Here is a 12,152-nt window from a genome sequence, read left to right as displayed (position 1 = left end):
AAAAGTATAGCTAAAATAATTTGTGTTGGCCCAGGCTTGGGTAGCAAGCTTAAGAGTGGCATAGAGCTGCTCTCCCCCCCCCCAAAAGAAGAGTCTTACAGTTAGCTCTGCAGAACATGTGCACACTCCTCATTTGCGTATTCTTTTGTTAGCAAATCGAGCACCCTTAGCATTTACACACACAGGCAATTGAACATGCACAGAAGTGTGTGCAGATCCCCTGTGTGATGCTTGCCTGCTGGTGTCCTTGTTTGCACTGCTGCTTGCTGCCTGAGCCCATTCCGAGGACTCGGGCTGATCGAATGTGGCAGCTCTTGCATTTTCCTGTGCCCCCTCCGTTCGTATGTACCGTAGATAGGCTCTTGGCCTTTCATTTTCCCTTCGCTTTAACCTATGGATGGAGGAACAATTCAATTCAGTCCGCATTTGAAGGCGAACCCACCGAATCTGCGCTTTCCGAAACAATATGCTAACTCGAAATACAGTCATCCTTTTCAATGTGCGCTCCTCTGAATTCTGGCCAGTGCAGTTCTCAGGCCAGGTAATGTGTGCAAAAATGTATATAGAATCATAGAACTGTAACAGGGGTCAGCAACCTTTTTCAGCCTTGGGCTGGTCCACTGTCCCTCAGACCTTGTGGGGGGCTGGACTATATTTTGAAAAAAAACACATGAACTAATTCCTATGCCTCACAAATAACCCAGAGATGCATTTTTAATAAAAGCATACATTCTACTCATGTAAAAACACGCTGATTCCTGGACCTTCCGCGGGCTGGATTTAGAAGGCGATTGGGCTGGATCCAGCCCCCCGGGCCTTAGTTTGCCTACCCGTGGTAGAGATGGAAGCGACCCCTAGGGTCATCTAGTTCAACCCCCTACGATGCAGGAATCTCAACTAAAGCATCCATGACAGCTAGCCATCCAAGTAGTGTGCATATAACTGCATATATCTGCAATTTCGTGAGGATTTTTTAAAAAAATAAATAAAATTGCAAATGTGTGAAAATGTAGAGATTTGAACTTAAGATGGGGGGGGGGGAAACCTAAATTGATAGACCCTCGTCCTCACTATAGACAAAACAAGACCAAGTTTTACAGTGCAATCCTATTCATGTCTATTCAGAAGTAAGATTAATTGAGTTCAGTGGGGGTTACTTCCAGGTAAGTGGGTATAAAATTGCATCCCCAAACATTCTGAGAGGATCATATTATGGCAAATGTGAAAAGCTAGTATTAAATGGCAGATACCAAAAAATGTCAAAAAACTTGCCAGATCTTAGCGTTTTCCAGCAAATCTTAAGATTTCAATAGATCCAAGAAGGAGGTTTTAGAGAAAAAAACAGGCATTTACTAAGAAATGTCAATGCTAACAGAATTCCTTTATTAAGTGTCATAATGTTAGTTTCATTTGCACCATTTCCAGGAAAAAGAACCTCTTGGGTGTAAGCGTTCAAAAGCAGATCCACAACATAGAGATTTTGGATGTTTCTTTTTACCAGTGCCTGCCAATATTCAGTAAATTTCTGACATTCAGAACCAACAGAAGCCTGGTGGCGGGGTGGTAAAAGCAATAAAGAAGGGTTGTTACAGTCATATCCTGATAACTTTCATGTTTGAATCAGAGGTCAATTGATGATGACCAGTCTTGACGCCCCCCCCCCCCGTGCGACGTGACACATTTTGTATTAGTTTCCTGCAGTTGTTGACAGGCATTAGGCCGTGCTGTTTTTGCTATCAATGCCATCTCCTCACCCACTCCCCAGTCCCTCCACCATGCCTGGCGGGAGAGGAATATCGAGGACATTTCAGATTTCATTAATGTTTTAAGTTGCTAGCTCTCATGAAAACATTTTTTATAAAAAAAGATATACCAAATCTCCACAGAGGGCGCAGAGCAGCTGTGGCTTTGCAGCCCTTCTTCACACACATTATTGCAGAACACGCGACTGCTTACCTTGCTTTTGACTGGCTGTGCTGTTGGGAGTGGGGGGGGGGAGAGAGACGTGGTGGTGGGTGTTGACACAGTGGGTGGGTGGGGGTGCAAATGCCATCCCTCCTCTGAGGCCAAGTAACAGTACCGGCCAGAGGAGGCCTCCCTTCTCACTCACCTGAGCCTTGCCATCCCACCCGCCCGCCTGCTTCCCTTCTCGGCTCTGTGCCTCCCTCTCCCACCCACCCTCAGGTGAAAGCCTTCCTCGGGCCTGCTCTGACCCCCGTGCCTCTCCCTTCCCTCTCTGCCCGTCCCTGGCATTGCAGCTAATTTCCCCAGCCTGCAGAGCAAAATGCGCGTGGTCCTCCGCGTGGAGGTGGAGGCCGTGAAGTTCCTCAAGGAAGAGCCGCACCGGCTGGACGGCCTATTCAAGCGGTGCAAGGCGGTGACGGACACCCTGACGCAAGTCCGCAAGTGAGTGAGCCCCTTCCCGAGCGAGCGGAAGCCCTGCTTTTTTCTCCTGCGACCCAATAGGCCGAGACATAATGTTCTGTCCCCTCCAACATGGCGTCCTGCTAGAGTTTCCTGCAGGTGTACCTGGAAACGCCTGGCATTTTTATTTGTGGTGCCTGCGTCCCTCCGCTTCTTCCAAGGAGCTCAGAGCAGAACACATGGGATTCCTAAATGGGATTTCCAGGTACTGGCCAGGATCGGGCTTGCTTAAGCTTCACGAGCGAAAACGACCTCAGGTGTCACGAGCTCATTCTCCAGGTGATGTAAGTGTGGTGTTTCTTTAAAGCCCCGCCTCCTAATCCCCAAGGCCCCTCCCACTGGCCAGTTCTCCGCTGCCATCATTGCCCCGATTGCCATTGCACCCGCATTTGCTTCTTCCAAACGGCCGCAGCTTCTCTCGTCCTCACTGACCTCCGGGCTCCTCAGCCATCCTTTTATCAATGCTGCTGTTCATGCACCCCTAATGTGCAGTTTCAGAGAACGGCCCTTGTAGGCAAACAGACGCGTTTGCTGCTATTTGCAGGTGGCAGCCATTTTTGAGCCTGTCGCCCGCACACTTTGACCGTTGACCTTTTTCTCGGCAGGCAAGTAGACGAAGGGGTCTGGGACTCATCCAGTAACCTCCTTAGCCAGTCTCCAAAGAAAGTGGAGCCGGAAAGTGACTTCAGCAGGGGCTTGGATTTCGAATTACCCACCAGCCCCCCGATGAACCTCCACGACCTGACCGCTTCCACAGACAGCCTGGGCACGAGCAGCTACGGGCAGAGCCAAATGCAGAGCCACATGTCCAAGGGTAGCAACCCATCCCGGGGTTCAGAGATGGTTGCTGCCAAGACCCAGACAGGCTCCGAGACCCCCAGCAAGAGGAGCGTGGACAGATCAATGTCTATGGAGGTGAGAGCAGTTTATGATGATAAAGCAGAAGAGACACAAGGTCCTTAAGGCAGTGGTTCCCAACAGGTGGTCCGCGGACCCCCAGGGGTCCGCGAGCTATGCCAGAGGGGTCCGCAAGATGCTATTAGAATAATAAATATATTAAATATATTTCGTATGATAACAGATTTTTTGTTTTGGCCGCTTCCTGCATGAGCAGAGTCTAGCGCAAAACTAGAATTAGATAGAGGCAGTAGTTCTGCTGTATGCCGTTAGGTGGCGCTTTACAAACACTACTGTTTTGCAAAGAGGCAGTGCGCGCATTCTAAACGCTCACCTCCCCAAGATGCTTTGCGTGCGTCGGCTTCATTTGTGCGCTACTGCGCAGGTACCCTGTCTTCTACATTCCCCTCCCTCCTCCCTGGCACGCGCTGCCTCTTTGCAAAACAGTAGTGTTTGTAAACAAAGCGTTGTTTTTCGCGGAAGCTACAGTTCGCGTAGTTAAAAATGGACCGTTGGTTAAAAAGTGGTTCGTTAAAACGACAAAGGCCTACAGATGAAGAGGAAGATAATGCATTTGATGTTCAAGCAAGTAAGTCAATTAATGGGGGTCCTTGTCACAACAGCGGCTTGATGAGGGGTCCTCGAGAAAATTTTGTTGGGAACCCCTGCCTTAAGGAATAGGATGCAGCTCACATCCTGGATTCCCATCAAACACACGGTGGTTCTTCCCAGGTCACAGAAACACAGCATTTCCATATTGCACATTTCTGCTCGGGGAGGGAGGGAGTGATTAAAAGGGGGCACTGCATCTGGAGGTTAGTGGGACAATGGGAGGGGCAAACCTGGTAAGGGCTCATAATGGTGGGGCAAGACCCTTTGTGGGTGTAATAACATAGAAACATTCCAGAACGTTCCAGGGGAGAAGAGCAGGTGAAATGGATAAGGCAATGTGGACGGGTATACTGTGCTGTTGACAAAAAAAAAAAAAAGGAAGGGAATGGAATGGGAGTGAGAGGTGAGTGCTAAAATGTGACAGTCTGGAAGTACTCCAGGAGAGGGAATTTGTATGCAAAGCCTACAAAGCCTACAAAGCGCAGGGGTTACATATGTGTATGGCCCCTGTTCCACAGATTGTATACAAACACTAAGTTACAAAACTGAAGAAGACCAAACCGAAACAGTATGAATAACTTGGATCACTGTTTCGCATGTCGTTATAGTTTATAAAGATAAAAACAGATATATTTCGCCCATTGGGATTGGTCGATGTGTTGCCTCTTTTTTTGGTATTTTGTCTCACTGCTCCAAGCAAGTGCAGTCTATCACCAATGTTGACAGCGATCACTTAACCTCTCTTCCGTCCCTTGGCGATCCTCCTCTTTTTCCTGCCTGTGAATTGGAGAGACAGGGTCTTCTCAGTGATAGCCCCTCATTCCTAGTGATTTATGTATGTGATTCAAAGAAAACCTGTAACTGCTTTCACAAAGTAAAAAATAATGTTATGTTACACAAACACAATGCTCCAGTGATCGTAGAGGCCACAACAGATAGAATTTCCTTTCTCTGTAACTCTTAAAGGTATAGAAGCTCTTTCAGGGCTAGACTCCAACCTAGGAATGGAGAACACATGGCCCTCCAGATGTTGTTGGACTACAACTCCCATCATCCCTGCAGAGGCCAATGGAAGCTGGAGTCAAAGATCATCTGGAGGGCGGCAGGTTTCTCATCCCTGCTCCGGCCCTATTGGTCATTTTGTTTCACACCAGTCAAATCTCCCTTCCCTCTTCCATACTCACTATCCTCTCCTTTCCCGAGTCCCTCTCTCCTCAACACTCCTTCCTCTCCACCTAGCTGCTATTTGCCCATATGGTTTTTCTAATACATGTTTGACCCATTACTCCTTTACCTCCTGAGACATCTTCCCAGCCCACAGCCTGCCTCACAAAACTACCCCTGTCCCTAGGACTTATGTGAGACTTTAATCACAGCCAAGCTTAAACAATTTCCTCTTTTGGACTGCAGGCTGTTCTGGCAGCATTGTTCGCTGAGAAGCGGGAATGGTTTCTCACTTACTTCACTTGCCATAGTGCAATGTCTGTGAATATTCCATGCCAGCTCAGTCAATCAGTTAGAAACTTCACTGCCACAAGTTCAGAGGAACAGAACCACCTCCGCAGACAGGGATTGCCCCGTAGCTTGGCCTGGGTCCAGCCTTCCTCTTCTTACTCACTGAACAGCAAGGAGAGGGGAAGGTGAATTCCCCCCCCCCTTTCTGACTCTCTAAAAGGTACAGCGCTCCTCCTTCAGTGGTAGCCTCCCTGTTTTTCCATCCTCAAGGTTCAAGGCTCGAGCCTCAGCACTTCCTACTTGAGAAATCAAATGCTCAGTTGCTGTAGAGTCTAGCCTGCCACCCTGGCCTAGAGTAATGAGTGTATCAGTTACCCCAGCCCTGCTTTACAGGCTGCTGAGCGAGACTGGGAGGAAAAGCGAGCAGCCTTGACCCAGTACAGCGCTAAGGATATTAACCGCCTCCTGGAAGAGACCCAAGCTGAGCTTATGAAAGCCATCCCCGACTTGGAGTTTGCGGCCAAGCACAAGCAGACCTCCAGCAGTGGTGGCAGTGGGAGCGCCGCCTCCACCCCAGAGCACAAGCCCTCCAAACCCCAATATGCACAGAAGGCCACCACCAAAATGGACCCCAGCGGCCGCCGCGGATCAGGTAAGGCAGGTGCAGAGTGGTGGGGAGACAGACAGTGTGATGATGCTCTGTGATGGAGAGCAGTCGAGGCAATGAGGGGTCAGCTACAGTCTCCAGGATCCTTTGGGGATTAAAGTGTCTGTTAACAGTGGTATAAACCTGATTCCATCGTATGTTGTGGATGTCACCTCAGTCTCTAATCCTTTGTGGATGAGGTTTATGTATGTTCCTCAAGTCTCTGAGACCTTGTCCTTTATTGCTGCCTCCAGACAGCTGCACGCGGCTTCCAATGCGCGGATCCACCTGGGCAGGTAGACAATGCGCAGCATTGTGTGTGCTGGAGAAAGCTGTGAATTAAATGCATGGCTCCTAACGCTAACTTTGTCAACCTCCCTAGATGAGTTGACGGTGCCCAGATATCGGACTGAGAAGCCCTCCAAGTCTCCTCCCCCACCCCCACCTCGGCGGAGTTTCCCATCCTCCCACGGTCTCACAACCACCCGTACAGGAGAGGTGATCGTCACCAGCAAAAAGGAATCCAGTTTCATGAAGGTATGAATCCCTTATATGTCAGGCCAGAGATATCCAGGGGCTCCTCCAGATGACCTGTCCATTCGGCATTAATTCTGCTTTGCTTTGCACAAAGTTTACACAGCGGTTAGACTTATGTCCAGTCTTCATCCTGACTTGTTTATGGGGCAATTTTATGACAACGAGCATTCAACCTTCATCCACCCTGATTTGCTTGGGAGATGTTTACAAGTCTTTTCCTATTAATCATTCCTTCATCATACAGTTTTAAATGCATTTCCTCATCACTTTCCAAACAACTGAAAGTCTGTTCGTTAGTTTTCAAAGTGGGTTGTATATATAACTATCCTGATGTCATTGTGAGCACAAATCATCATGAATGCGCAATAAAAAGAACATCTTGAGGGGTCCGTACATCCAGTCTTTATTGAGCATTAGTTCTGATTTGTTTGCAGGGTGGTTATATGACAGTGAGCATTCATTCTGTATTCATCCCGATTTACTTGCACGTTTTCCCATTAGTCATTCATTCACCCCACACTTCTCAATATATTTCTCCATCTGTTTCCAAACTGCTCTGGAGAGCCTCTCAATTTTTTAAATTTTTTTTTAAAAAGCAGATGCTATTTTAGGCTGAAATAGCACTTTCATTCACTTCGATTGTGCAAACCTAAATTTCTGGTATGAACGTTAATTCCTCCCATAAAACAGGGAGCACTGTCAGTGAACTAGATTTGTCACGTGCCCTTTCCCCCTTCCTCTTTCCCATTCATCACCTCTCCTTTTGCTTGTTCTTTCAGAAAGCCGAATCAGAAGAGCTGGAGACTCAGAAGCCGCAGGTGAAGCTGAGGAGGACTGTGTCAGAGGTCGCCAGGCCTGCCTCAACGCCCCCCATCATTGCCTCTGCCATCAAATATGATGACGAGGAAGACCGAATCATTGCAGAGCTCGAGGTAGGCGGGGCATATGTAAGACTTGCAAATGGTCCGCAGAACTGCAGAAGCAGTTTTGGCCCCAGTGTGGCCATTTCCATCCATGTCGTTGAGGTGACTCAGTGGCTGCACTGTGGCCAGACCGATAAAGCCCTGCTCTAGTGGCCTGTGAAGCCAAGAGATGGACTTCCTTTTTTTTTTGTAGGGAGTAGATCAGGCATAGGCAAACTCCGGCCCTACAGATGTTGGGTACTACAGTTCCCATCATCCCTGACCACTGGTCCTGTTAGCTAGGGATGATGGGAATTGTAGTCCCAAACATCTGGAGGGCTGGAGTTTGCCTATGCCTGGAGTAGGTTCTGGAATTATGAGAAATTCAATGAAAAACCCTCCAGAGCAGGGTCTCCTTAAGTGGAGATTCACTTTGTAGGTTATGTTCTGAATGTCAGCAAATGTTTGCATTCCTAAGCATGACTTGTGCTTATAGACATTACACTCAGCCTGGAATCCTGCATTAACCAAATGTGGGACCCCCCCCCCCAAAAAAAATTTAAATATCTGGGACGCGCTAACATCTACTCAGAGAACATCTGGTTGATGTTACTAAGAGGTGAGGAACCTCCCACCATCCTTGACTGTTGGTCATGCTGGCTGAGGCTGATGAGAGCTGGAGTCTGTTCTCTGGAGAGCCTCAGGTGCTCAACACCTCCAATAAGAGTTGAACAACCAGGGATTAACTGCTTGTTGTACACTATCCCCAAGGATGGGGGGGATCTGCGGCCCTTCAGATGTTGTTAGATTCGACTCCCATCAGCTCCACTCAGCATGGTGAATAGTCAGGGGAGGTGGTGGCTGGAAGGCCACAAACTCCCTCCAGTCCTGTTCAAAACTAAGCCTCATTAATGAAAGTATTGCACTATTGACAACACTTATTGTCAGGCATTTTCATTAGGTCCATTATAAGGCTGCTATGGAATGAACAGTCCCTGTTGACTGTGATTGTCTCATCTGATTCATCCCTTCCCATCAACGTCTTGTCTGTAAAAGTTCAGCTTGTGAATTAACACTGTTTGCTGGACTCTCTATCTATTCCTGTGTTGCAGGCGACACCATTCTTTTTTCCAATACATTATTAAAAGCATTTGTGCCCACAGCAGAACTGCATATTTTTGAGACGTAAGTTTTCAAATAACTCAGGATAATTACTAAAGAGTTTAGTGGGGGAGGGTGGGGTTTTTTTTTGAGGGGGTAATGTGTCAATGTAGGGACCCAGGTGGCGCTGTGGTTAAATCACTGAGCCTAGGGCTTGCTGATCAGAAGGTCGGCGGTTCGAATCCCTGTGACGGGGTGAGCTCCCGTTGCTTGGTCCCAGCTCCTACCAACCTAGCAGTTCGAAAGCATGTCAAAGTGCAAGTAGATAATAATAATAATAATAATAATAATAATAATAATAATAATAATTTATTATTTATTTACCTTCCCGCTACAGCGGGAAGGTAAACGGCGTTTCCATGTGCTGCTTTGGTTTGCCAGAAGCGGCTTTGTCATGCTGGCCACATGACCTGGAAGCTATACGCCGGCTCCCTCGGCCAATAATGCGAGATGAGCGCGCAACCCCAGAGTCGGTCATGACTGGACCTAATGGTCAGGGGTCCCTTTACCTTTACCTTTAACGTGTCAATGTATTTGATCTTTCTAATAACATTCCTCCAGTATATAAAACTCACTTTCTTATGGGATGGCCATATATACATGAAATCTGCACTGACTTAACAATGCCTCCCAAAAGCACAAGATGTATTTCCATGTATGTTCTTTTTACTGGATGAAATATGGTACCATTACAACCATTTATATAAAAAAAAGTTATCTATATAGGTTAATTCTACACAGTTAACATGGCCCTTCTCTACAGATATAAATCCGAAGAGAGTTTGAAATTGACACCTGTAAATCCCTCTCCCATTTATCTTTATCTTTGTAATCTTCAGGCTCAGTCTCCAACATAATTCCATAGAGAAGAGGTTTTTTACGAGTAACGTGACGTATTAGCAGCTGTTCAAATTTTGTCAGATTTCGTGTCACTTAGCTCTCATTGTATTGCCTGAATTTGACTCCTAATTTGTAAAATGCTGGAGGGGAGGGAAACAGGAAGTGATTACATTTTACATTTCATGGCTTTATAAATGACATCTACCTCCCTCCCTCCCACCCAGCTCCACACCCCACAGAAACTTGAAAAAATACATTGTTCTCAGATATCATAGATACCTAATCCGCTTGCCATCTGAAAAATCTTTACAATATAAAAGTGGTGGCAATGGTGTTAATTATTCTCTGTATTTATTCCAAGTTCTAATTAGGGCTTTATATATTCTATTACATTTCGGACTGATTTGGTTTAATTTTCTCAAATCAGTGCCTGCTGGCAGAATATTCATTTCACATTGTTCAGTGTTACCCACTGTTACCTGGGCATCAGCTGAAAATGTCAAAGCCAGCTACACAGCTGTATTGTAGTTTTTGGTTACAGGAAGAACAGCTACAATCCACATTTTGTTTTTGGAGCCAGATAAATTTGAATTGAATTAAGTTCTTTTCTATCCCTTGTGAAATTATTGGAGGTACAGTTAAGGGAACGCCACAGCAATGTCTGTGGTGTTTCATTTTTATCATAGCAATGCTATCCATCCACATGTAGGTTTTTCTGATGCTCACATTTTTAACCCTTCTGTGTCTTGTTTCCCCAAGGATCCAGGTGATTATTTTTTTCCTTAGTGTAGCTACGGCTTTGGATAGTGACATTCCCAAATGCATCTAATTACCTTATTTTTCCATTTAAGAGTATGGTATCCCCCCCCCCCATTTGCTGCTTTGGTTATGTCATCTGAATGTGCATCCCCAGAAATTCAGATTTCCCCTTGATAAACTTTCTTTCCCAAACCGGTATTAAAAATATATATATTATGGTCCTGTCAAAAGTTGCATCCTGTCAAACTTGGGTCTGCAGCTGTTTTTGGACTACAATTCCCACCATCCCTAGCTTGCAGGACCAGTGGTCAGGGATGATGGGAACTGTAGTCCAAAAACAGCTGTAGACCTGAGTTTGGGAAATGCTGTTCTATATGGTTGCTCTTTGAACCATGTGGAGGGAAACACCAATGGGTTTGGAGTGGAGAAATGGGGATACATTCAGATGACAGAACCCTCATTTAATGCATCTCCACTCTTAAGTTCTCTTCTTCCAGTGGATTTGCATTTATAGAGAAAGGGTGTTACGGAACTGTTAAGAATGTAAGCATGCAGTTAGCCATGGGTTACCGTTAGCCAGACCCAGCTTTTGTCAAATGAATTTATCAGCTGCTAAAAAATGTCACTTGAAACTTAACCCAGAACCTGCAGATTTCAGAAATTCACCAGGTTGTTCGTTACTACTGTAAAATGCTTGCAATGTAGTTAGTATATTAGCAATCAACTTGGAATGGTCCCTGAATTAGAGTTTAGAAGCAGTTTATGGGGAAATGCTGCCTCCTGGTGGGCATGCTAAGAACTACACTACCCAACTCATAATTCTGAGTATTATTATTTTAACATATTTTCTGAACCATTGTTATGGTAACAGCCAAGACCTCCAAAGGGGGACTTACAGGCTTGAGACTGAAACCCTTATACACTTTCATTTCAATTTTTTTTAAGCAGAGCTAAGTGTAATATGTAGCAACAAGTGATGGAGCTTGGTGTGATATAGAAATGCAATTCACCTTAGCAAAGCTTGTTAGAATTTAGAATTACTGCAGATCTGGAAGCAAAAATGGCAGTAGATTTGTGGGTGCCAAAAAGGACCCATAGATCAAATTTCTTCCTTTGTCCCCACCCCCCAAACATCACTGGGATGTCTTTTTATCACTAGTCAGTACAATTGGGCCAAGATCATTGGGTGAATGTGAGCTTAAAATCAATAAAGGTTTATGGTTGGTATTTTTTAAACAAACAAACAAACAAGTGTGTGTGTGTGTGTGTGTGTGTGTGTGTGTGTGTGTGTGTGTGTTCCTGTTTTGATCTGAAAGGTTTTCACCTACAAGTGAATTTCAAGGTTTCCTGCCCAGCAACATTGAGGGCATTAAATGGGTATATGTTGTTATTTATTACTGTATTCCAATTTCTGTGTGTCATTGTCATTCTGTAGCACAGTATACTGTGTGTTACACAGCTGAAAGTGGGTGTTCTCATAACGGTACATCCCCTGATTTCAGTTTTTCACAAACTACCTCTCTGCAGATCCTTTCTGAAACTGAGGGTATGGCCAAGCCCTTTGGTCAGTTTCCTGGTTGCCAGTTCAACACCACCCCATAAGCTCGTGGTTACCCTCCTTGAGCCAGAATTAGCAATCCACACTATAACGTTTTCTGTCTGTATACAGCCCCTCAAAAAACAAAAAAAAAACCCAAAACAACCACCTTCCATGTTCTGACTTCCTCAGGTATTTCAGAGAAGCTCTTCATTTATTCCTAAGTTCCATTGCGACCAGCTCGCCCCTGCCGCAGACATGTGGCCCAATGGGGCCACCATAGCAGCCGAAGGATGGAAGGTAACACAGCCGTTGCTCGGACGGATCACAACTCCCTTCTTCTCTTCCTTCCCTCTAACTGGCTACCTGCCATAGCACCTCT

The 12,152-nt window shown here is 45.9% G+C and overlaps 1 protein-coding gene across 10 annotated transcripts in view; it reads left to right on the top strand.

Annotated features, from left to right (window-relative positions):
• Nucleotides 1–12,152, top strand: part of SRCIN1 (SRC kinase signaling inhibitor 1) — a 263,545-nt gene that overhangs the window by 228,087 nt on the left and 23,306 nt on the right. For 9 of the 10 annotated variants that reach the window (XM_088655243.1, XM_088655240.1, XM_088655246.1 and 6 more), the window contains 6 exons: nucleotides 2,259–2,406; nucleotides 3,030–3,339; nucleotides 5,782–6,040; nucleotides 6,417–6,571; nucleotides 7,351–7,503; nucleotides 11,963–12,070. In XM_088655243.1, the coding sequence (XP_088511369.1) occupies nucleotides 2,259–2,406; nucleotides 3,030–3,339; nucleotides 5,782–6,040; nucleotides 6,417–6,571; nucleotides 7,351–7,503; nucleotides 11,963–12,070 (1,133 nt within the window). The remainder of the gene's footprint in view (nucleotides 1–2,258; nucleotides 2,407–3,029; nucleotides 3,340–5,781; nucleotides 6,041–6,416; nucleotides 6,572–7,350; nucleotides 7,504–11,962; nucleotides 12,071–12,152) is intronic. The other variant, XM_088655247.1, reaches the window with a different exon arrangement.

This window comes from Zootoca vivipara, chromosome 12 (assembly GCF_965207765.1).
Source record: "Zootoca vivipara chromosome 12, rZooViv2.hap1.1, whole genome shotgun sequence".
Taxonomy (NCBI): domain Eukaryota; kingdom Metazoa; phylum Chordata; class Lepidosauria; order Squamata; family Lacertidae; genus Zootoca; species Zootoca vivipara.
The sequence above is the reverse complement of the archived record's forward strand: the minus strand, read 5'-3'. Positions and strand labels throughout refer to the sequence as shown.